Below are 27,079 nucleotides of genomic sequence, written 5' to 3' on the forward strand. Positions count from 1 at the left end.
CTCTCTCAATTTCCCCTCAATTTCCCACTCCTCAATTTTCCTTTGTCTTCCCCTCCCAAGAGATAGAGGGATGGAGGGGGGAAAGACCACTGAAAATAGTATTTCTTCCTCAGATAGTCTGATATTATAGTCAACGAGGGAAGAGTAATGACTTTCTAATGCTACCTGGAGCTAAATTTGAGCGTAGTTTTACAATCAAATGAAAAACACACAGACAATCTGGCTTAAATTGTGTGTTTCCTGCAATACAATACAGCTATAAACCATGACGGTATAAGGAAAAGGGGACACTTGGAGATGAATAATTTAGCAACATGGTGTCCAATTCTGATCAAAGCAGATGTGATGTAAACAAAACCTGGTTTATTTTTGTTGTATTAACACTGTTTTTCAGGATATTCATGTGTTCAGTTCACAGTCAAGTTCATTTTAAAAATATAGACGTTATATATAAGTAACGACGTTCAAGGGATCTCTGACTGAAATCATTTAAATTTTCAGTTTACCGACCCACATATATTCTGGATGGATGGATGAATGGAAAGAGGGCATAAGAGCGGGAGTGACCGTTTTTCCCCAACAGTGCTTCAGCATCTGCTCCCTGGACACAAAGACGTACATACCGACCGGCACATAACACCTTTTCAGATCACTGTGTCACATTTTTTTACATAGTCTACGCATACAGTACCAGCTCCAGCAGTCATGTAGTGAAGCAGACAGACGGACAGGATACAAAACAGTCAGTCTGACATTCTGACAGACAACAACAGTCAGCCCAGTCCGTCCAGCAGGCAGCTAGAAAAATCAGCGATTATCAAGTGAAAGGGCAGAAAATCATGGAGGGAACAACATTAGCTTTATTCTCTCTAAAGTCAATTTTTCACTCTATTTAACCAAACCTCTATCTGTGACTCTGTCCCCTCTTCTATCATTTTCTCTTTCTCTCACTCCGCTGTCTCTCACTATGTCACTCTGTCTGTGTTATTTCACACCAATATCATCAGTCACGGTGCATCTCCCTACATTGTTTTGCTGTGATTTCCCATGGGTGTTAGATGAGGCCTTAACCCATAATGCCTCAGGCACTTCTCTCCTATCAGATTGGTTGGGGGTGTTAGGGAATTGCTTCTGTGTGTGTGTGTGTATATATGCTGGGGGGGTGAGTAAAGATGAAGTCTGTCCCAGATACTAACCCTGACCTTAACCACTCCAAACCCATTACCATCTCTAAGCAAATGCCTCAACATAACCATTTCAGCCCCTTCGATCTTTCTGATTGGTGCGCCAATTATAGTGCTACTACCCCATACTGGAGGTGGGATCCATAATTGCATGAAAGAAGGGGGGGTTCACTGGAGACAGCTATCAAACTTGAGATTACCTTGGTGAACATTTTGGGGCATTTAGCTGCTAAAGAACCAGATATTTCACTCGTTGGTTGGTGGTGACCAAAACAGAGCTAACAGGGGAAGTGAATCTTAAAATGAATGCTAATGTTGCTTTGTGCCTTCTGAGGTGAAGATATATTAGTATAGATGGTTGAGCTTTATTGAGGTTTTCAATGTATCTCAGGCTATAAGTGAATCCCTGTTCTCATTCTAACACACCAAAGTTCTTTCTCAGTTTCTTTGCCTACATGCTAATGTAAAATTATTTTTCTCTTTTGGCATGAATTAGATTCACTGCACAAACTTATTTACAGACTTTTACTCCTGATATTTCCTTCTTCCAAAACAGTGGTGAAGAACACTGGGAGCAAAGTTGAGTTTTCGTTAAAACAAAATTATGACTGGTGCATTAACTGCATGCCAAAGTAAGTTACCATAGGACCGGTTGTCAAGCAATGTAGTACATTTAAAAGATTATTTTTTAAGAGCCTGGCAAAACATACTACTACTTTACTTGCTACTTTCCATGACTTCAGAAAACTGCAGCAGCAACAGCATCACTGGTCTGTTTAACTAAATATTCTCCAGTGTAGCTCGGCTAAAAGATTCTGAATGCGTCAGCATGTTGGCGTGTCGTTCACTACTGAGCCTGTTTGTAAAAAATACTGACACCTGTGCCTTCTCTGCTCCGCTCGGTGTCCTCACAAATTGTATATTGTCAATCGTTTCTACTCTCTGTGAAAAACACAAAGAGAGTGTCAAAAAAAAGAGACAATAGAGCAACAGCAAAACAGAGCAAAGGCACTGAAATGAAACCAGTGTATATAGACAAGGTCGATAACCTAATTAAAAGATTTTTTTTCAACACCGATTTGTTGTTCACAATATGGAGGAAAAAAGGGATGCATCTGAAACTACTCCAGTGGTTTACTTATAGATTGCAACCAACTGAATACCCCCTCGCCTCACCCTGAAATTTAAGAAAAACACGAAAACATCAAAGAGCCAGTGTTTGGTTTGTCCGTTCATGGCTACAAGTGGTGGACTCCATGGAAGGCACCCCGTTCCCTCTGTAGAGGGAGCTCATTCTAAGGTAACGAAAACACAATTATTCTTATTTTCAGGTGGTTATACACTAATGAAAACATACAGATGAATATTATTTTCCACTCCTGCTCTATTCTGCCACTATGTCCCTGTAGATGTTACACACTGGACATATACTAGAGGGATACAAAGAAAACGTTATACAAGATCAACTTAAAGAAATATGTGTGAAAGGATAATTCTGGTTTATTACAACTGGAGTCTATTTTTCATAGTTTTGGCCATCCTTCTTATCACTTAACAATGTTATTGCTCAGTTGCTTGCTGATAAGTGGAAAGGTGGGTGAAATGTCATTATAATCAAAAGAAAAGATGGCAGAAGCTACAAAAATATGTTGTAATACACTGGCAATGTCCTTTATTGTTTAAATAAATTAAAAAAAACATTCCTCTGGGCTTACTGAGAAAGCTCATTTGAGCAAACCTTCAAGAAATACACATTACAGTAAAGGGGTTTTAAGTATAGGCAGTTTAGCAGTTTCCTCTAGCATGCAAAATAAAACAAACATTACTGCTAACACAGCCAGGGTATCCATTACAATCAAGGCTTGAAATAAACACCAGCCACCATCTTAAGCCTGGTACAGGTTTGACTGCGGCAGGCAAAGTCAGTCAAATTCATTATCTACTGCGGCGTACAGCCAATCTGCGTTTAATCAGCTCGTTCTTGTTGAAAACAAACTCTTGTTATGAAACAATACAGTAACAATGAATTATCAAATCAAATCAGCAGCAGAAATAGCTCGGGGCTTAAATGAAAAGATTGACTGGTAGGAATGTGCCACCAGAGATGTGTTGATGGAGGGGAAAAAAGAAAAAAAAAGAAAAAGCAATTTCATGCCATGATTTCAACAAATGTATCCATTGATCAAACACAGCCAGGGTTGATGCATTAACTCAGTGAATCAGGGTGGATGTTTTAACTACAACGTCTATGATTAAATGTGTGGGATCCTCTCATTCATCGTCTCAATCGACGGCGTAGATTGAATTCTGAGGGGAGTAAAATTAAGTGACTATTAGCATTCAAACTGGCCCCAGCAATCTGTTTTTTTTTTTTTACTTTCTTAGACGATGAATTGGGTCGTTTTCATTTTGATTTACAGTCATATTTCTGCTATAATTTATCCTGCAGCAAAGAGCTCACGCTGCACTGACAACAGCAGCCATTGATGTTGATATGATATTGATATCAAAGGCACATGTTTGATTTTCTTCCTGTTAGATAAACAATCCTGAGAGCAGCAGAGAGGTTTGTTGCTCTAACTTTCTCTGTTTCTACTTTTCTTTTTCTTTCTTGTCTCGCTTTCCTCTCTTGAAAGGGACACTGATTCACCCGTGGCCTCATCCCCATCGCACGTCATCTTCTGTAGCACATGTCGTACCTTTGCCTGTCTGAACCTCTCAGTCTGCCCTTGATTCTTTACCTCAATCTTTCAGTCTTCTTTAGTTTCTTTTAGTTTCTCTCCATCTTTCACTTGTGTCTCTCTGTCACCGCTCCGTTGTGTGTTTGTGGACTGAAATTGGACGCATGGATGGATATGGGATTTCAAAATGGCCCTGTTTTGAGACTGTTTGGATTTGGTGTGTGCACATATGTAAGCGTGTGTCCCTCGTGTTCTCAGCAAGCACACACACACACACTTACAGACACGCTCTTTCACGCACGGTATGCAAAAAAGCATGTGGGATAACCTTCCCACACAACACCCCACCTCCTCAATAAATGACTGACAGCTGAGCGTGGTGTATGTGTGTACGTATGCGTCTGTATCTGTGTGTCATCTGACACCCAGAGGGTGGCTGCATCTTTTATATGACACAGTGGACTACTGACAGTTTGCTGTCTGTGAGTGTGTGTGTGTGTGTGTGTGAGTGAGAAAGAGTTGAATATGTGCGAGTGTGTGCGAGTGTTTGCAACAAAGTGACAGTTCTCTCTCCACAGGCTCCTCTCCAAATCTGTCAGAAATGCCACATCAGAAATCTTTTTAAAGATTAATTTTAAGGCATTGCTGCTATATTAGATAGTGCAGTAGCGAGTGACAGGGAGGATGGGAGTGTGATAGACTGATATATGGTATGAATCTCAAGCTTAAACTCAAATTACTGTCAAGACAGGATGTACACCTTATCTTGCCTCTGGGGCTCTACAGGGGCCTTATGGAAGGCAAAGATACACATTAGATAGAAAGTTCCATCAAACACAAACGACTGAGAAGGCAAACATGTCATAACAAGACTGCTGATAAAGAAATTTATCAATCAGCATCTTTTTAAATGTAATAAACCATTTTAGACTTTTAATACCAAACGTTTCCTGGTTCACAGGTGCAGATAATTGCATGTTTTCATTATATAATGTATAAAGAAAACAAAAACAAATGAGCAATTCTCGGGTATGCTTGGACACACTGTGGTTCACACACAAATAAAAATACAGCTCAACAAAGATGCTCAAATCTGGTCTACTTTTACACCTCTACACACTTGACCAATTGCTGCCTGAAGTGGCATGATTTTCGGATTGTGGGTTTCAGAAAGTCACAAAAATTGCCCGGTCAGAAAGGTGTAGGGGGTGATGTGTGGAGGCATTTGACAAGTACCATTGTGTAAAAACCTGTGGACAGTTTTTGGAGCTTTCCAAATATTTAAAAACATAACCATAAAAATATCTCTTCTTCTTCTTCATTTTTAAAAAAATCTAAACCTTGTGAGTTGCTCCAGCTTTTATTAAATCACTGGAATAGCCCTTTTATTTCTTACCAAAGTCAAGAATAATCTGTAAAGTCAACAAGAATGAGAAGACTTGGTGGATGCTCAAACTGAAATTGGCGTGTTGCTTCAGGTACCGGTGGGGTAATGAAAAACGGATCCATCCAATCCACCGGGCTTAACTCTGAAAGTTATCGCAGTGACAATCATTTTATGTTTTGTAGCGATCCCTTTACAAAGTAATTCACTGTAAATGAGCAAACTGCGTTTGCTGATGGTTGAAAGAGTACGTGGACATTAAGCCCTGTCAACTGCTGTTTTCACTGTCAAGCTCAAAATAACTGAGCTACGTCCAACTTTGAGATGGAGTCTTACTGTATGCGTGGGACAATGTCAGTGACTCGTCATGCAACATGGTCCTCACAATGTCCTCTGAACTAACACTAACGATGTATCATCGAAGACACTTTACCGTTATTTCAATCGTGGTGATCTGTCTGTTCCTCCAACGTCAGTCCATCTGGCTGCCCGACTTTCAGGACCTCAAACTGAGCTGACAAACTCTGACGCATTTACCCTCCTCGCTGTCTCTCCCACCTTTTCACTCACTGTCTGAGATTTACTTTCCTTATCGTGAAGAAATGTCAGACATTTGGCAAATTTTATATCTCTCAGCCCTAATCTTTCTGACTTTGCTGCACTATAACACCGGGAATATTCACAGTTCACCTGCTGAACATCGAATAATCCGCAATCCACAAGTGTCCTGTATACTTTAACTGACGCACTGCACAACAAACATCTGTCTGTCATCATGAAAAGCACTAAATGGATTTGCTGTCTTCATCTGCACTATTTTCTGATTCAACATCCAAATGAATGTAAATTCAATCTCATTCATTTAGAGTGGGACGCCATTCCTCCAAGTAGTCACTTACTTCCCTGACAGTCTGATCAGAGTTCTAATAAAGGTACATTGCTGGCACCGGGGATGCACATATTAGGTCTGTTCATAAATAAAATACTATAAATGGCATCAAAGCTACAATAGAAATCCAAGAATCACGGATAAGATGGCACAAATCAAAGCAGAGGATGATTCTTCACCTCTTTTATACACAGAAAGAGTAAAATCAGTGTAATGAAGAGAAATAGAGACTGTCGTGATCACTTTTGTCCTGTGACCCCAAAGTAATGGCCTGAGTGTATAAAGTAATGTATTAAATTGGCACCTAGTACTGGCCAATACATAAAGCCCCTCACTGGGAATCGCTATTGAACACAAATAGAAGTGCTTTCTCGACAGGGACACATTTCCTCAAGTCTTGACACTGAAAATATAGAGGAAGAGAGTGAATGAAAAGGAGGCGAGAAGGTGAAGAAGAGCGAGACGGAAGAGGAGCACGGGACAGAATCACATGGCACTTTTCAAAACAACATGAAAAAGACTTGATTATAGGGTGAGCAGAGGGAGAGGAGGGAAGAATTACATGGAGATGAAGAGAGCAAGGCACAGGAGGAGGCAGACAGAGAGAGAGAGAGAGAGGGGCAAACCAAGAAAGAGGGAATCAGCATCAGAGAGCAACAGAGAGGGAGATTAAGAGATTTTCATTTACATCACAGTATTCTTGAAGCACAGAGCACACCATCATTACCCTTATCAAATACCAACGAGATGATCTGATCTGGTTCGAGGCGGAGCAGGAAAAATGTGCCACTATGCTATATACTCTACAGTATTTAAGCTGGGCTGACGTTAGATTTCAACTTGCAACCAAATTTAGTTGCTGCTGTCAACAGTAATGTGTTTTAATCTTTGTCTTTTGTTAAAAAGTGTTTTAGTCACATTTCAGTGAACAAAAAGAAATTCTTCTAGACATTGAGGGCTTTTTTTTAAAAATTTCACACCTCAGTTTGCGTCTGCTAAGATTTCAGAGGCTTGTCGAATCTTCTAAAGTTTTAGCTGAAATACTGTTCTCTGTCGGGGTTTTCGAGGGACCACAGACACGTGTAATTCTGACATTCTTTTCTTCCAAGAGACGGTTATGTTAGCTGTTTGCTTAACGCCCAATGGGCATGTCTCTGTCGCTCATCCGCAGCACTGATTTGGTCCATCCTCAATGCGACTTCAAAGTGTTCTGCCCGCCAGACTTTGTTAACTTGCTCAGATGTGGTTACTTTTCCTTGGTTTAGGTGCCTCTAAATATTTAAATATGCTACGTAGTTCACTTGTTTCCCTTTTTGGCTGTTTGAAAATCGATCGGATTCTCTGTGGCGTTTTGTCTGCCTGACTTGAGCAGATTGACACGGGCTGCTAGCGACGTCTGTCAAAAAACAGAATAGCTGCATATTCTAGGTGGAACCGAGCAGAGACTCACTTCTGGGATCCTTCTGAAATACGCCATGGTGCTTCTGGTGGGGTTTGAAACAATGACTAGAACATCCGTGATTAGCTCCAGTGGCCACGGAGCACGGTTTAGCCGTACTGTAACATTACTACAATATTACTAAAACATAACGTTACTGATATTAGATGTAGCTTATTAGCACAACAGGCGAAGCAGCTACTCAAACTCTGAAGAGGAGATATATTTGGGCACCAGAGGATACCGTGAAATGAGTCAGGGAGACAACGTTCTTGTCTCTTTTGCATTACTGTTTTATTTTTATTTGTTGACAAAACCTGGGATGTATCTTACATGTCACTTTGTTTTCAGAGGTTTTTGTCTCCTTTTGATTGTGAATAATACATGTCACTGAATATTCCTAAGCATAGTTTTTATTTTGCATCAGTAAAATTATGCTTTTTGTTTGTGCAGTTCTCCCAGCAGAGCATAAATTTGGGATGCTCTTTGTTCTGAGTGACAACAGTCACAGCCAGACTTGTTTTACATGTGGTCCAGTGTAATAATAGCCCTCAGGTCAGTAAACAAGCCTTGGAACGGTAGGTGATGGATTCGTATCTCATACAACAGCTGGTGAATCCGGGTGGAGGGGGGGTACATTTGTAGCTCCCCTCTGCCTCAGTAACTAGGTCAAGGTTGATGTGCCCTTGAGCGAGGCGCACGCAAACTGTTCTGGTCATAAAAACAAGCTGTTCGGCATCTGGTTCGAGCGCGCTTCTCTCTGATTGGTCAGCAGGTAATTGATAAAGGTGTCCCAAATTAACTAGCTGCTTCGCCCTCATTAGAAACCAGATGTGATGGATTTTGCACAGTGGTGCTGAAGCCTTTTAATAGAGAGATTTATAAAGAGAAATATTAGACTCACAATCGAATGTAAATTATACATTTGGTGGTAATTAATTTTATTCTACTTAATTAACCTTTGAACCATTAACATACAGCTTCTCTGCATGTTTCTGACTTGCTCTCTAGCCTTCTAAAATGGCAGAAAGGCCCGTATTTCCAGTGTGATAAAGACAAAACCCAAACGTCAGTTTCCTGTCCTCCCAGCTGCAGTTGGTTGTAACTATTAGAAACTAGGCCTCAGGGACAGTGAGAGGTGCAAATATCATTAAAATCAGAGATCAATGAAGCTGTAGGATTCTTGACAGAAGGTGGGGGGGTTTTGTACAACTGTTGACTCACTGTTAAACTTCTGTCTATAGTTTGGATGGCAACAAAATTTAACAAGGCTCATGGTGTGTGTGTGTGTGTGTGTGTGTGTGTGTGTGTGTGGGATGAGCAGACAGACTGGGGATGAGTGTATCGAGCAGTGAGTGAGTACCAGGGGGAGCAGGAAAACTAGCAGAAGAATATGCGCCAATTACTCTTTTGTTCAAACTAACAGTAATTATGATCGAAAAGCTGGAAATACCAATAAGATGGGGATTAGGATAGATGATGTGTGCTGCTGTAGCTGCAATTTTGTGCGATTTATTAAACTGGTAGCAGACCTGTTACATAACTGTCCAATAGAACGAGTAATTTGGAGCAAATTGTGGTGGGAAAACTACAGTTTTTTTTTTTTTTACAACACAGCAGAGAGTGTAATCAGCCATAATCAGCACTCCCCTATCAACTGATTTCTTCTGTTTATAGAAGCGCTGATTGGCCCTAATTAATTGTCCAAGTTGATAATCTGTATTTAAAATCAACACATTTTACAGCAGAGAAGCTAAATCTGTGCAAAGTTAGTCTGCAAAGACTTGAAGAACAACTCATATCTATATCAGTGTGTGAGCAGTCTGTGGAAGCAGCGACTGGCAGGGTCTTGCCCCTGTGATCATAGCAACTGAATTTACACTAAAAACACTGAAATTACGTGACCCTTCCTGTTAGAAGCGAGAACAAGAAAACCTTTTTTCAACACTTGCTGGTCAAAGCAGTGAGATCTTTTCTCAGCCTTTTATCGAACAGGATGTTCGCACAAACACACATTCCACTCACGATCGCAGCTTGATGCTACAGTGGCACTTCTTTGCTGAGTACAGACTCTGGTTAGCAGAGAGCATATCAGAAAGACAAGTGTAGTTGCAGAGAGCAGTGATTTGTATCGGTAAGAGAGCGGTGCCAGTGAGCGCATGTGATGACACAACTTTTGTCTCGCACATGGTTCTTTCAGAGGAGTCATCAGAGGTCTGTTAGGCTGCATTCAGACACAATCAGGCGCAGATCTTTCCATTCATTTCAGCCAGTTAAGTTGATCAGCCTGGTCAAACCCTCCACAGTGAAACTAAAATGTCACTAAAACGGAAGCTATCCAGGTGGAGATGGAGATAGGGAGAGAGCAAGCATTGGTCAGGTGACATGGACAGTGAATGAGAGTGAGGGAGCGCCAACATCGAGAAAGCCAGCTAGAAATAAAAAAGCGATTTTCTGATTGTGTCTGAATGTGGCCTGAGTTTATGGCTTGCTCTCAGCAAAAGACAACTACTGCCTCATGTGCATTACCTCCCTCCTCTGGACTGGAGTAGGGTTGCATCACGCATGGGAAAACCTGGATGGCTGAAATGATTTATTTGATTTGAAGTTAGATGACTGTAAATGAGTGTATTCTAGTGTCAACAAATGAAATGAAAATACCAAAAATAACAAATTGTTTGCCTCTTAAGCCCAAACTTACTCATTCCTACAAAAGGGGGTCACAAAAATATAGCTTCATACTTTAAAACTGGAGTAAATAGGGCATTTTTTAGGACTATTTTCAGCTGAAGATTAATACACATTGGCCACACTAGTGAGTATTGAAGCTGCAGTAAGTAACTTTTATAAAAAAAGAAGTTTTTGAAATATTTGCTTCTCCTAGTGCTCCTAATGGCATTTTCAAGAATCCACCGTGCCTGAACAAAAACAACCAATCACAGCCAGGAGAAAACTCTAACATCTTGTCAATCACTGCTTGTGCACTCACTATACAACCCTCCTCCGCTGCGCATGCTTTCGCTCAGTCAGTATCTTCAGTGTGCAGCTTCAGGAGGAGCTTTAGAAACAAAATCAACCATCCCTCCTTTGCCAATAACAGCGTGTAGTACATAACACGTGTGTGAACATGCCGTGGCTCCACACGGAGCTTCGGGCTCATTATGTTCCATGCCATGGCACTCGCATCGACGAATGGCAAAGAGGCATGACGACAAACAGGAGGGAACATCTTTTGAAGGGGGGCAGTGGTGTGTGTGTGTGTATGCAGTGTACTAGCATCTCATCCTCCTGTGAGACGTTGTCGCAGCTGTCTCTAAAGCCTGGGGCGCTCTGCCCTACAGGGGACGAGGTTTGGCAGGGCAACCGGCTCCTGCGGTTTGGTGGGAGGGGCTTACAGTAAGAGAGTGATACGAGCAGCAGAGACAGGCATGGAAGGTTTTGCTTTGGGTATGTTTAAATGTTGCCTGCTGCAGCGTCAATGGCTGAAGGACGGTGCATGTAGAACGGATTCAAGATAAACTGCACATTCACGGTAACAAGTGAACATGTTGCTCAGTGCAACAGTGTGCCTTGTAAGAGTGTTTTTGAACCATGGGCACTTGGGGCTACGCAGACAATACTTTTTTTACTGTATTTTTGGTCATTTTATGAGATATGTTGACTTCAGCGTTTTTCTAGCATCTAAATTTTATTAGGAGAGACTTAAAATTCAAGTGTAAACAAGGCCTCAGAGATCCATTCCACCTCCAGAGATCCTTCATGCAACAGTGGTGTAATACTGTGGTCATAGTATTAGCGAACAGACAGTGGCTATTACTCTGGACATGTATAATGATGCAAAAATAATCCATGAAAATATATTTTCTTACTCTGGACAGATCTCCAACCTCCAGGTAAAAACAGATAATGAAAACATTCCAGGTCATCCAGACGACCAGCCAGGCAGCGTACTGCAGGGAGAAACAAGAGGGAGAGAGAAGAAAGTGAGAGGCAGACAAGATCTGACGGGTCTTTGTTGGAGAATTAAAAAAGCATGTTCATGTCTTGCATATGAGTGAGACTGGAGAGAAAAGACGGAGGGGGATCTTCACGTTTGATGTCGTTAAGATGACGAGGCACAAAAACAACGGCGGAGAGCGCAACCGATCACCGCAATCAAACCAGACAGGGGGGGGAGAATAGATAACAAGTGCGTGTATGTGTGCAAAGTTATAAGCAGGGAAGAATGAATGATGGAGGTAAGGCAGAATTTATATGCACGGATCAAACTTTCATTATCTGAATATTCTCACTTCATTTTCTGCATGTGTGCGTGTGTGCACGTGCAGGTCTTTGAGAGAGGTTGTGGGGTTTATACGATGTGTGGGAGGGATGTGTGGAGGCCCACAGCCGCTGAAAGTTTTCTGAGACATAAATTATTTTATCGACAGCTGCCAAAGACAGAAAAGAGAAACTAAATAGAAAATACAGCTTGGCAAGTTATTCCTACTCCCACTCCACATCACCGTTTTAACCTTTTATTTACTATATATATTGTCTTCCTTTACTCTTGGATGCACCAGCAGGCTTTTTTTTTTCAATAATTAATCAGAGTCATATTTCTCGCTATATATATATGCTGCTTTGCTATTTTACAGTGCGCTCTCTAGGTGTCAATGAATTGTTTTCAAAGTATGATAAAAGATGCTGGTTAAACACATTATATTTAGCATTGTTCTGTGAACACATGACTATGACAGCCTACAAACTACAAACCGACTATGAAAATATTATTCAATCCTCCTGATTATTTAATATAAAGAGAGCTGATCTGTTGCTAAATCTAGGCCAAGAGATATGTAAGATGGCTGTTTCCAATGAGTGTGTGTCTGTGTGTGTGAGTGTGTAAAAACTCACCCCAGTGACATATCTCGGCCTGAACTGAATCGTGCCAAACAGGCCCAGTATGACGACGATGATGTGGAGGAAGTTAGTCAGGATCGGAGCCCACTGGTAGCCCAGGAAGTCTATCACCTGACGCTCCAACACACTGACCTGAGAGGAGAAGGAGGGAGGAAGAGTAGGAGGAGATGAGTGTCGTGATACAACAAAGTCGTGTCTTCCAGCAAACATTTGACAGCTGTGAGTTGTCACGGCAAGGCAACCACGAGCAGGTGAAATAAAAATAAAAAAATCACCCATCAGTGTCACACTGCTTTTAACTTGCTGATCCACCTCTTCAACATGATTTGTACGTTTGAATTCAGTAATTAATGGAACTATAGCAGTCAAACATTAGCGTCTATGAAGTGGAGCTGAAATGATCAGCTGCCCTAAAGTAACTGGCAACGACTCTACCTTCAGCTCTGGGAAATAAACTGACATTTGTTTACAGTTTTTTGACATTTTATAGACAAACCAATCATTAATTCAGGGAGAAATAATTGGAAATCGTTAATTGCAGCCCTACTATGATGTAACTTTGTAATTATCAATGGCTCCACTCTCAAAATGAAACATTCAGTCTGGGAATTGTTGTGTCTCTGTAAATAATATAGAGAGTACAGTCTAGACAGTCTGCTCTATATGAAAATGTCATTAGATAGCTTCTGTTACGATTTGCCACTATATAAATTAAACTGAACTGAATTCAATAGTTGATGAATTGGTCCGCAGGGTCTGGGGAATCAGCCCTTACTCATTACTGGAAATGTAGACTCACATTTAGATTACAATAATATGGAGAGCTTTGTTCTATATTCAACTCTACTGTATATTTCAGCAGAACTGATAAATTAAGTGAGTGAAGACTGTGTGACTAATGTGTTTAGCTAAAGACAGCATCATTTTCACCTCGTATCCAGCCTCTTTAGGATTTTAAGAATCTTGATCAGAATTTAAATGGTCGTCAAAAAAGAATAAAAGGTCTGTGGGGTTAATGAGAATGTATTTACAATTAGTGCTTTCGTCATAATGAAGTAAACTGTAATCAGTTATCAGTTAATGCTTTACTGTGAGATTCCCAGGGCTGCGTGTGTGTGCGTGTGTGCGTGTGTGTGTGTGCGCGTGTAGGTTTATTATCATTCAGGAGAGTCACTGGTGTCTCATGCTGAGATAGTTAATGAAGTCAGCACAGTGTACGATATGGCACTGCTAAATATATTAACACACACACAGGGAAACAAAGAGAGACACATGAGGTAGAAGAGGACAAAGGAGGAGGTTCTAAAGAAAGAAAGAAAGAAAGAAAAAAAGAAAGAAAGAAAGAAAGAAAGAAAGAAAGAAAGAAAGAGAAAGAAAGAAAGAAAGAAAGAAAGATATTTAATGTTCTAACACTATCAACTACAAGTATTTAACACCAACAGCTTACATACCAACTAAAATGCTTTACTTTCTGTTATTCTCACTCTCTTCACACACACACACACACACACACACACACACACACACACACACACACACACACACACACTCTCTCTCTCTCATTCACTTCTGGATGACTGAGTTTAGAGTGCCCTAATGTGAGACCATATGGCAACACTACAGCCTTCCACAGCCAAATACCAGGTACACACACACACACACTCACGCACACACACACACACACACACACACACACACACACACACACACACACATAAACTGTAACCTTGTATAAACTACAACTATCTGACATTAATTTTAACTATGAGAATGTTTATTGGATGTGAGTGTTACACGAAGAGGAAGGTGAGGAGTATGAATGAGTGTGTGGGTGTGTGCTGTCATATGTGCATTCACCCATGTGTGTGTGTGTGTGTGTGTGTGTGTGTGTGTGTGTGTTTCCATGTCAGGGCAGGTCTGCTGTGCTTGCACTTGACAGCACCTGCTGTTATTGGACACAGTGGGCTCAGCTGGCACCACAATGTGTGAGTGAATGAGTGAGCGAGTGTGTGTGTGTGTGTGAGAGAGAGAGAGAGAGAGAGAGAGAGACATTGTGCTTCTTTGTGTCTGGCCTTTATGTGCAGGACAGGCTCCATCTCTCTGTCCCTGTGTTTCTTTGTGTATCGGCTTCATTTGAGTCTGTAAAAGTGTGTCCTCCCATTGACAATTATGTAGTGCTGCAATGGTGCCTCTCTCACATAAACAGACACACAAACAGACACACACACACAGGCCATTATAAGAAGTCAGGGGCCTCCCAGCCCATTACTGAGGGCCCCTGGGGCCCCTCTTTCATCACCAATAATATAAACAGTCTTCACTCCAGCTGGGACGCACACACTCCCCTAAAAAACACACAAAACATCACACACAAACACAAGAGAAACAAATGTGATAGGAGGGATAAAGAATTTAGGCAACAACCATATTGATTTCTCTTGGTTATTAAAACGCACATCCTTAAGGGTCAGTCAGCAAAAAAAAAGAAAAGAAAAGAAGAAGAATATATTTCTGCTGTGTGTTTCATTGTTCTAACCCGAGTTAATATGGAAGCCTATAAAGAGCAATATTCAAAACCACACCATCTGTTCACTTGCACCGCACTCATCTTTTGATGTGAAATTCTCATTACATGGCTCAGCTGCAAAACAACTAACTTCAGCTGCATCAGTACATCATTCTTTGTAATTAAGTCACTGATTTCTCCTGACAGACAAAAGACAAAAGCATGCATATAGCCCCCACTGCCGTAATCCCACCATCCATTGCATGTGTCAAATGACAGGAGCTTCAGATAGAGAAGGTGTGAAGACGCTCGGCCTTTCAACAACTGTGTGACTCCTGGGGGTGGGGTGGGGTGGTGATGGTGGTGGTAGAGCATGGAGAGCCGTAGACAGCCGCTAGCAGCAGCTATGTTAGCACATATGGCAGTTTTGTGATATGTGCAGCTGATGAAAGCTTTTGGTGCTGTACAGGTGGAGCTTCAAGCTGGCTAGCGGGGTCTTCTGGGATCTGCTGCGACAGGCTTTGATGCTGCCGACAGAGATGTTCATTTCAGTTCTGCTGCTTGAAGCACAAGGGCAGGGGCATGTTCACATCCAACTTGTTTATCTAGGCATATACTGTGCTTCCACCTGTGGACACAGCACATTAGTCTTAATTGCTGTATTGACTGTGGTTTGTCCTCTCATAAAGCTGATATGGCTCTGCAGTGGCTGCGCATAACCATCTATGCAGCTAAATAAACTCCAGAAAGTCTGCTATGAATATATTTAACGTGTCTATGAATACGTGTACCGTACAGTACAGTGTGTATCTTTGTGTGTGTGTGTGCGTGTGCATGTGTGTGTATGCATCACAAAACATGGAAAACAAGTTGATATGCAGCTTTCTGTCAATCTATCTAATGGCAGCTCAAAATCCCTCAGGGACACGAATGTTTATTCCACCTACTGTATTGTTAGCATAGACTGATGCTTGTGCACCTGTTAGCATAAGTTTGCCAAAATCAGCAGTAAGGTAATATCCATCACTGTCCTGTCATCCATGTCCCACTGGTCAAACTATGGCTAAACTATGGCTAAACTATGGCCAAAACTGTTTAGTTTGAAAAAAAAGAGTAAGCAATAGGAAATGCTACTGCAATGATCTATTTGTTGCTTTGGGGGTTTTGGCTAGGGCCGGATGATTAATTGCTTTCATACAAAAATCACAAAAGTGTTTTAATAAGCTGTACGAGGTGTAAGGAATTAGCCGTTCATTTGTTTTTTCCCAGCTATGATGACAACTGTCGCCAGCAAATGTACCCAGCTGTCGCTAATTAACGTCGCACAACAAAAATGAAACATCTCATCTGTCGCGTGGCTAACGCGCTCTTTGAATGCCGTAGCGGGGCAGAGTCTTGTTTCATTTCAAATTTCAGACAGGTAGCTATAGCAGGTAGCTCTGAAGTTTGTTCACTGTAAATGACAGGCAGCTTGCAAATGTGCTTGTCAAAGTCTCCAGGTTAAACTTCAATGCACACTTCGTGTTGTTGTTTTAAGGTTATAACCTTAAAAGCCCTGAACTAGGAGCTCCAGCACTCAGGGCAGTTCGTCGTGGCAGTTTGTCAAGCTAACGCTAACGTAACCAGCAGTTTGTCATCGTAAGCATAAATGGATAAAATGTACGTTACTAATAACAATAACACCAATATGTCATGTTATTGTTTTATTGCAATGTTAAGTAAATGTGTGCTGAATTGGTCAATTGTTCTCTTGGATGCTAGTTTACTTAGAAACTGACTTTTTACTGAATTGTTTAAAACCCTGGAGGCATCTGTTCTCAACATAAGCATCTGCATCATTTTACATTATTTTAATTAATTCTGTTCACATAGAAACAAGATAAATGTATTGTTATCACTGGTGCAACAAAAGCAAGCTGTTTTTTTCATTCCTAGATAATAAGTCAGACACATTTTGAGCCCTAGGTTTGGTAAGATTCACTACACAGACTTTGTCTTTAAATAGTTTTACCTGATACCCGCTGGGAAGTGTCTTTTGGATGCATATATAAAAGTTAAAGAGAGTAAAGAGAGACAGAGAGTGAAAGAGAGAATCATACTTGCGTGTCATCCAGCATACAGACTGCAGACATGCAGCTCAAGTGACTGAGAAAGACACTCACACTCAACGCTTGGGGAATAGATCGAGGGTGATGAAAGGGCCAGTAGAGAGAGGCAGAAAGAGAGAGAAAGAGAGAGAGAGACTCCTCAGAGAGTTTGGGAAAGATTCTGGTCTATTTGATAATGAATGATAGAATGATATCAAAGAATTATTATTGCTCCAGACAGGGAGACAGCTGCACTGTGTGACCATTAAGAGACACTGCAGAGCGATAAAAGTGTCTTTTATCTTAAAGAGAAGAAGCAAAGACAGACAAGAAGAAGAGAGGAGAGAGAATAAGATGACGAGGGACTGAGAGACGGGCCAAGAGATGTGACGAGAGGGCCCAAAGAGATGGAGAGGTGATTAAGATCCGACAGTCACTGAGGAAAGAGGGAGAAATGAACATGTCTCATCTTCAGTCTCTCGGTTCCTCCGTTCTTACCTTCAGCCCTCTCTCGCCCACTCTTTCTTCTCTCTCCTACTCTTCTCATTTCCTCCTTATCTCGTTCTTCTCTCCTCTTCTCCTCATCACCCCCTGCTCTTTTGCCTCTTTTCTCCTCTCCTACATATTTGATATGCATTCATCTGTTACCAGATCGGATGTGTCATAGAACAACAAATTACCTCGTCTGCCTCTTGCCTCTTTTCCTTCCATTGCTCCAACTCTTCCCTCCATTACTGCACTACCTTCTTCACCACCTTCCGTCGTCTCTTTATGCAGCATTTCGTTCTCAAGCTCTCCTTATATCCTCCACTCTGCTGGCCTGTTATCTCTCGCTCTCTGTCTCTCTCTGTAGCTTGCCTCCTCCCTTCCTCAATCTCATCCTTCCCTCCCTCGTTCCCTCGGCGCTTTGGCTGAGAGTTTTCGCTTGGTTCTGTGACCTTTAAAAAACTGCTGATCAAATTCTGCTGCTCATCCCATTATAGACGACAGAGGGAGAGGGAAATGGGGAGCGGGTGAAAGGGAGGGAGATGAGGTCAGATCGGGTAGGGTGAGACTGAGAGTGAGAAGAAGCTGGAGAAAGAAAGAGATGGTGGAGGAGAGGAGGTATGAAAAAGCAGCAGGGGTGGCGTGGAGAGAAAAAACAGGCAGAGGAAGTGAGAAAATGCCCAACAAACACTTTATGAGTCAGACAGAGAGCATCACGACTGAGTAACAACAAATCAAGACACACACTAAGGTAAATGTATGCCGTTTTCTTCTCCTCAGCTTTCTTTCGGAAAGCATTTTTTCGGTCTATGTATTCATCGTAAACTTTATTCTCCTAATAAAACTCAGAAGCAATCGTGGTTTACTGTTAACTTAATTAAGGCCGCCTGCCTGTGCCGTATCCTACTGTGTACAGCAAAAAGCAATCTCCTATCGATTCGGTTCACACAACGATCAATTCATCTCCATTGGAGACTATTAGGGACCATTTGTGGCTACTTAAGGCTCGGAGAGAGAGGAAAGACGGCGGGGAAGATGGGGCGAGCAAAGTGAGAGGGGAACAGATAAAAGGATGTGGAGGAAAGAGAACGGAAGGCAGGGCGAAGGAGTGGGAGCAAACGGTACAGGAGGAAAGAGTGAAAGGAAGGGCGGAGATGGACAGAGACGACAATGATCATAGGTGAAAATCTCTTCATTAAATATCCAATTTCCCCTCTTAGGCCCACTCATTGTCATCGCAACTATTCAGTCATATCTGTAATAGTCCGTAGTCACTCAGCTATAGATAGACTGCATACTCCAACTGAGAGTCCCACTTAAATGAACATTACTGGATGCCCATTAGACTGATATACTTAAGGCTGCGGTCATTAACCTAACAACAGTGCTTTCATGGGAACAGACACTGGTACCATACCTGTGACTCAGCTGTTGTGTTACTTTTGTATGAGTTTGCAGAACTTTCCAGAGAGTTGTGTTAAGCTCTCAGTGAGCCCTAAGGTGCACCTTTTCTAGGCTGGTGAAGGAGATGATCAAACTAATACGAGATACAGCTCAATGTTTTACTCGCTGTTGTACTAGCTTTTCATCATGTGGCTCTTTGGCTTTGCATGCTCAGGTGAGGGTGAGAAAACACACCACAGTTCAAACAATATTATCCTGTGGGAAATGGTTGCTATGGTGAGAGGATGATTTTAGGTATATTCGTCTTTACTTCAAAGTCTAACCACCGCTGAATCCTTTTATCAACTCCATCTGAGTCTGGACAAATTGCTACTCAGCTCTTCTGCATGTACTCTCTTTGTCCAACATTTCTCCTGTCTACTATGCCAGTCACTTCTTCAGAATCTAAGCTGTCACCTCAGCCTCCCACAATAGCATCCCCAAACACAATACAAATCATGGTTGGTTGGTTACTACTACATCGTTCAGATCTCAAGATCTCGGAGCAGTCCTTCATATCTCAAGTAACAGGGAATTTTTGGGGGTCCTCCACTGCAGCGGATTCTCCACCGAAGCTTTCCCAAGTACAAGAGTTCACGCTTCACTCACAATCTTTCGTTTTGTCAATGAATTATTTAAACATGTCTTGTTGATGTTGTGTCTCAGGAGCAGGACCACACCTTAACTGTGCCACTTCAGAGATTCCTATAAATACCCTCCTAACCCTCTCGTATTCTACACCCATTCTGCCCACTGTATTTCTTTCTCCTATCTCCTCCTCTCTGTAGGTTCCTGAGGGGTCTGCTGTGCCCAGGTGCTATGGCAGATTCTCCACCAAAGCTTCCCCACAACGCAGCAACATGTCAATGAAGTACAAGAGTTCATGCTTCACCCATAATCTTTCATTTTCTTAATAAAACATTTAAACATATCTTGTTGATGTTGTGCTCCTTGCTAGTGAAGTCAACAGATGCATGGTAAGGCTAACAATGAGAATCAGAAAACCAAACGCACCTCTCTCCACTAGAAGAGGTTCAAGACTTCATTTGGTTTCTGCACCAAAGGTCATTGTTCTGACTTGCCCATATTCACTTAAGTTGTACAGTATACGCTCTTCAGTGTTAATGTAACCAAAACATGCCATTGAAATTCAGACTTTAGAAATTATTTTACACTAGATGTCCCCTTCGGCACATCATTAAGTACGCCTAACGTATAAAGATATAATTTAACAATCCATAGAGTGTAATAAAAAGTGTAAGAATATAAAAAAGTCCTTTGCAGTTTCTGTAATCTGTTTTTATGTAGCTGTCAAGGAAAACCATCAGTCATAATTACAGAACACTGCCTGAGTTGCCAATATCTAATATTAAAAATATTGGCCCAACAAATCAGTCTAACTCATCACTTGTCACAGCACATAGATCCCTGTCCAGATTACTTGCATTTGATTAATCTGTTTTGCACTTTTGTTGGCCCGTCATGATGTCAGTCTTTATATATCTGGCTGCCATGGCTGTCAACAGATGGAAAAAGAGGATGGAGGCAGTGTTAGCCTGTTAGCAACACCCTGTAAGTACCCTGATGTGTCATGTGGAACAACCGAGATGGATCAAGATGGCAGCGTGTTAATGAAAGCTGTGCTGTAGAGGAGCACTCGTAGGCTGTCATTGTGGTCACTCATCTCTATACTACAGCACTAGACAGGCTACTTAGAACTGTGATGAGCAACTGCTGGCCCACAGGCAAAATTCAGTCTCTCACCTAATTTGCAATAATAAGCCCCAGCACCTGAACCAATTCCAACTAGGATTTAGGTCCCACGGACGTCCAGCATACTTAAATCAGCAGTAAGACGGACAGATAGACAGACTACAAGCAAAATCTTATTTCTGCTACCTAACCAGAAATGCCACAAAGGGAATTACCTTTTTTTTCTCTTATTGTGTCTGCTTCTCTTCTTCTTGTGCTTTTCATTTTTATTCTCAGCTGTGAATGTCACTGACAAAGTGCTTCGATGCTGCAATGCATTCAAGGTTCTTGCCCACTTGAATCAGAGCACCGCGGTGCCACATGTTGAGAAGTTGTTTTAGCCTAGCAGTCAAGATGAAGATGTTTCAATGCGGACAACATGATTTCACCTATTAACTCAATGGGCTGTGTCATGTTCGGACCATTGACTTAAAAGAGGTTTCATTTTTACACTGACGCAACCTATTCTATGCTGACAATGTTACATGCATTAAATGCATGCATTTCCCTATTACTTTATGCTACCTTGCATAAAAGTCATTAAATAAATGGCATTTCTTACATATTGCTGGTTTTATTATGTTTATTGAACACCAAAGATAACAGAATCTTTGTCTGATAATAAAAAAAAAGTAAGACTTGTAACAAAATAAAAATTGAACTAACACTTCAACATACAGGAGTTCCTATTTTTGTGATATTGCCATTAATACCAATAACAATGTTATGCCAATGTTTGTCAGCCTCTCCTCTCTGTCCCTTTCCCATTTCACAAGCATCATGGATCCATTTCACTTCTCTGTGTGAATTAACTAGAGTGATTAATATTCCTATGAAACATTTCTTTATGTAAACGTGGCATTTAAATGTCAGAAACACCAGCTAATCAGTTTGGTATTTCAACAGATCTTCCCTCTCTGTCTGTGACTGTCCACCCCTCTGTCTCTATCTATTTCTGCCGTTGCTCTTTTGTTTTCTGGCAGCTGAATGCTGCTCTCTTTTTGCCTCCAAACAAAAATGACAAAAAGTGTGGCTTATTGTAATTTTCTTTCTTTTCTCTCGCTCTCTCTTAGCGGGTAAAAGTTAGTTGTTTGGGAAAATGTTTTTGACTCTGAATTCTATTGGATAATTTAGAATGAGTGGTGACAGGTGACAGAAGACCACAAACTGAAATGTGACTACTTCAATTTTTCAAAAGAGAATAAAACCCTTTTTTGGGTCATATTTGTGAAAACTGGGTCTAAAAAGCAGGTCTCAGGATAGGTAATTCCTGTAGCAGCTGATGCATTGTTTACAAGCTGCAACCTTTGTGGCTATAAAGTGAAACCAATACAAAACAGCAGTTCCTCAAACAGCCACTTGGGGCTGGCTACAGAACAAATCAGCCCCCATATTAAAATGTCCAACTTCACAGCAGGAATAAACATGTAACATACAGCCTGGTACAAAACACAGTGTTGATTTCAAGAGCTAATTTCAGCTGTATGGTTTTTTTCATCCAGTCAAATTAGTACAACCTCAAACTGTGAGGCACAACTGATGGCATGTCCTCATCCTAAAATACAGAAAGAGTGAGCAGACTATCAATCAGATATCATTAGACTGTCTCAAACAACATGTGTGTAAGTTTGAGTGTGTATGACAGTGTGTGTGTAGGCGGGTTTGTTGGCCCTGGGCTGATACTGAGCTGAATGTGTCATTATTAGTAATTGCAGGTAGCAGCAGAAGCTCTTTACAGATATTTACCATGATTGACCAACTGATTATGAGAGCTGAACTGATTATTAGAAAAGCACCTGTCTTTCTTCTTTTTCTGCCTCTTGTATTTCTTTGTCTGTCTCTCTTGCCTGGTCAGTTTGATGCTCTATCTTTGCCTTATTAATCAAACTATGTGGTAGCAAATGTAATGTCTTTGATAGAAAGCGTGTCCATCTGCTTGTCTCCCTGCTGCCTCCTTTGAAAGCCTACTCTTCCTCTGTCTGTCAGATTGCCTTTTTTTTTCTCGTTTCTGTCTGATCCGACCAGACCGAGAGAAACGCTGACATTATCAGAGGGAAGCAGAAAGGGTGAAATGCTTGGATTTGTCTCGATATGTTTTATCTGCTGTGCAGCTTTGATCTAAACTGGACTGATTTTGACAATAGCACAAAAGAGGAGGAGACAACAGGAGCTGGACAAAACGCAGACAGATTAGATAACGTGTTCAAAGATGTGGGGGAGAGACGCTTCTTTAAATTTCAAATTACACTTCTGATACATTATTCAGAATTTCATGTATGTCCATAGATGTCAGAAGTTTCAATTTGTGTGAACGTTTTTGTTCTTCTGCTTTGCCTCGCCTGGCTCCTTAATGGCTTGAACCTCCTCTGCTTATTGCCTTTTTCTTTATCTTCCAGCCCTCCCAGCGGCTCTCCCTTTCCGTCTACTTGCTCTTTTTTCTTCCCTTTATCAAACACCTCTCTCCTCTATGTTGCCTTTTGCTTGTCAGTTTCTCTTTGTTTTTCCTTCTTCCTTTCTCCTCAATCATTTCCTTCCCTCCTCTACCCTTTTCACCTTTTCTCTCTCTCTCTTTCCTTTTTACCTCTGCTTCCATTATCTCTCCTTCCTCCTCTCTCCTCCTCACCCCCCCATGCCTCCATCTTTCCCCTACATCTCTTAATCGGCTCGTGTGTTACTATTCACCACACACACACACACACACAGAGTACCATCGTTCCTCAGTCAGTTTGTAAATGAATTATCAGCCCACCAGTGGTTTTCCCTTCGTACACTCTTATATCTTAATGGCCGATCTATGCAGGCAGTGCTTTTATGAGGATAAAATGTGTGTGTGGTGGATAGAATGAGTGGGGGGGGGTTCAACTGCTGCATGATAAATAGGATGTATTAGGAGGCACCTCTATCGCACCCAGGGGCTCTTGTTGTGTGTGCATGTGTGTGTTCATTTGTGTGGTTCACTGTACAAGTCTGGATTTTGTCCGATTTTTATGTGTGCTTGAACGACGTAATGGCAGTGCATGTGGTGTGTGTTTAGTGTGTTTGATATTTTAAGTGTGTGTGTGTGTGTGTGTGTGTGTGAGGAGTAGCAGGATATGTAGAGTGGAAATGACACCAGACAAACCCACAGATGGACGCCCAGCGGGCTAAGAAACATTAAGGCTGCACAAACACATTAACACACTCTCTCTCACACACACACACAGAATAGTAAGTAGACATTTGCCTCTCCCTCTCTCTTGATAACCTCATGGGAGATGAATGAAATCAAGCACATCATTGGTGGTTGCGGTGTGTGTATGTGTGTTTATATAGACATGTACAAGTGTGTGTGTGTGTGTGTGTTGCCTCATTTTTCCGTCTATAAACAATAAAAAAGTTCATAGAGTGTGATTCGCATTAGTTTGTTGTATCTGAGACCTGACAGCAGCATGAAAACAACCAGGTAGACTTTCTAAACACACGCTGTTCCCTAAAAATGTTTCGGCTCCTTCGGTGAGTCAAAAGACAATAGCATCAGTGTGGTTTATTGTGTTTGGGTCGTGGGCCAAGACTGAATTAACTTTGTGTCTCGGGCTGAATGGGAGACATGAAAAGAACCTGTGGTGTCTCAGCTGACAATAAACTGCCGGCCAACTTTGCCACCTTATTCAAATGAGCTTCATTGTGCTCAAAGCGCTCATAGCATCAATGGGCACCGGGCGCTTTATTCCCTCCTGCACACTGTTATGAAGCAGAAAATATGGCCATATTTCCACGATATTGCTGCTACCGCTGAGGTCGCATTGCTGATCGTCCATTTATTGTCAGTGGAGCACATCCAGGCAGCACTTGCTTCCAGTGCATGTGGACATGAAGGCTCGTCTGTGTGTTTACTGTACAAAAAACGCCCACAAACAGATTGCACTTAAGCCACTTTATGATGCGATGAATCTGGAGGCCTCTGCGGCTTTCCGTCAGCAGCCTACCTGCTGCTACAGGCTGAAGAGACTCTAAGCTGGGCTAGTCTGGTCTCTGCTTTCTGGCACACTTGACCTGGTTTCCAAACTGGGTTATGTCTGTGAATCCTTAATTTACCTGTGATTTGTTTTGTGCGTTGCTGCTGGCATAGCTTCATGGAAACTGACTCATTTGTAGGACAAACTAGGGCTGCAGGTGCTTACTGAGTCACGACAAGAAGAAACTGGAGCACTAATAAATAAATAAATAGGAACTTTGATCAATAGACAGAAGCTTATTTTCATTATTGATTAATCTGTTAAATGTTTGGTTAACTGAATAATCTGACTGATCTATAAAATGTCCCAAAGCAGTGAAACATCACAGTCTCTGGAGCCCATGGTGACGTCTTTATATTGCCTGTTTTGTGTGATCAGCAGTCCAAGACACAAAGATAGCACCTCTTACATCCTTAACAAAGACGTAAAACAAAGAAAAGTACAGCGGAAAGAGCAAATTGTGGAATTTATGCTTAATAAATGACTTAAATAAGTAAACATTTATTAATGTTGTTGGCGAGTACTTCACCGTCAGTTGAAGAAGAGTGTTATTAGCATGTGTGTCTGTGTGGTTCTCGAAATGCTCTTCGGTAATGTGATTTATCAACCACTTCAATTCATCTAGTGTGTCTGTGTGTGTGTGTGTGTTTCAGCATGTGTGCCTGTGTCCATTTCCCCCCCAAAAGCCAACTCGTCACTCCGACTGTCACACTACTTAAAGATATTACTCTTCAAAAAACAAAGACCCGAGCTTCAGCATTGTCTGGCCACGCTAAACAAAAGCTCTTTTTCTTCTCCTCTCTCCGCACAGACAAAGAGAAAGAGTGAAAGGATCAGTGTGTGTCTGCATGTGTGTGTTTGTGTCACTGCGTGTTTGTTTTTCATTAACCTAATGGCATGACAAGGGAGTCAGCACTTCGGTTTAGTGGCCGTTTGGGATGAGAACTGTGGGAATGTTGTGGTGGTAAACTTTACTGATTATTATTACAATAAAATTCATATTTCATGTTTAAATTCATGAATCTTTTTGGGACATCAACTTCTGTGCTAACCTCTCACCCCTGTCTTTGCCATTATACTGATCGCTGCACCCACTAACTGTGCGGTTTCCTCTATTAATAGTCATAATAAGGCTGAACCACTAATGTGTAATACCACTCAGGATTGGGCAGGTTGTTTATTAAATGAAAATGTCATTAAGACTAAATGGTATGAGCATAGAACATGGATCTGAGACTTATAATAAGCTCAGGGACAGCAGACTGTTTGTTGGGATAGTATTTCCCTTTCTGTAAAAAAATGTAATTACTGCAGTCAGTATATCCCAGGTATTGTGAGTTTAACTTGATACTCCTGCCTGATAGACACATGAATATAATTCATTTTGACTTGTTACCTCTTATATAACAGCAAAATATGGGTCCAGTATTTATCCCAGACTGATGGTTCTTGTCAGTCTGCAGTGCAACGCTGAAATAGTCCCCAAATCACTGATGATCCATATTTGAAAATAACATGCCTAGCACAGCAAAGTAAACTGCATTAAAGTAAATGCTGTTATCGATATTTCATTTTAAGGTACAGTGAGGGGGCTCTTCTTTTGTGCTTGGAAAGTTTCAAAGATGCAATTTCTTTTCCTGGAAATTGGGAGCTAAAAACTGGTGAAGTCAATCCTGTGGAGCCGCTCGAGCCGTGCCACACTGAGGCTGTTAGAGTAAATAATAAAAGAACTAGTAGATTGTGAAATGTTTCTGTTCCCAATATGCAAATGTACTGTTTTCCCATGCTACTGGTCAACTGTAAGAAGTCTTATTGAGCCCCAAGCTATTATTAGCATTACTTACAATATGTAGAATTCTGAATATTTTCCAGCCTCAGCTAGGCAATGCATTTGTGAAGTTAGGCTCTCATGCATTCATTTATGGACGAATGTTATGCTACAGGAGCATCTTTGGCTAACTAGCGTTATATTTACACGTTGGGAGACTTGGCGGAGTGAGGCAGAGATCAGCAGCGAGAAAAAAAACATACCCAGTATTTCGAGAGCAGACATCTGGGCACATTTTGGATTTCATGACCTTACTGGGAAGCATAAGGAATGAAGAAGGAAGAATATATAGTTATACATACTAGATTTAAATGATTATGGATGTGGTAGATTATTTATACTGCTTATTTTAACCCAAATATGTGACATCTGTTAGAACACACACACACACACACACATACACACAGACCCGAGGATGATTCATTCCTCACTATCTTTGAGGGTCACAATCTGCATTTTTAATAGAACGTTTAAAAAAAAGGAGGCTGGTAATCCAAAATAACT

At 41.3% G+C, this 27,079-nt stretch overlaps 2 protein-coding genes across 3 annotated transcripts in view; one reads left to right on the plus strand and one right to left on the minus strand.

The window, feature by feature from the left end:
• trdn (triadin) overlaps positions 1-27,079 on the plus strand; it is a 112,877-nt gene that overhangs the window by 30,271 nt on the left and 55,527 nt on the right. The gene's annotated exons all lie outside the window — the stretch shown is intronic.
• Positions 1-27,079, minus strand: part of nkain2 (sodium/potassium transporting ATPase interacting 2) — a 79,907-nt gene that overhangs the window by 28,138 nt on the left and 24,690 nt on the right. For both annotated transcript variants that reach the window (XM_010739313.3, XM_027283948.1), the window contains exons 2-3: positions 12,473-12,610; positions 11,446-11,526 (exon numbers count right to left, since the gene is read on the minus strand). In XM_010739313.3, the coding sequence (XP_010737615.2) occupies positions 11,446-11,526; positions 12,473-12,610 (219 nt within the window). The remainder of the gene's footprint in view (positions 1-11,445; positions 11,527-12,472; positions 12,611-27,079) is intronic.

The sequence above is a fragment of the Larimichthys crocea genome, chromosome XI (assembly GCF_000972845.2).
Source record: "Larimichthys crocea isolate SSNF chromosome XI, L_crocea_2.0, whole genome shotgun sequence".
Classification (NCBI taxonomy): domain Eukaryota; kingdom Metazoa; phylum Chordata; class Actinopteri; family Sciaenidae; genus Larimichthys; species Larimichthys crocea.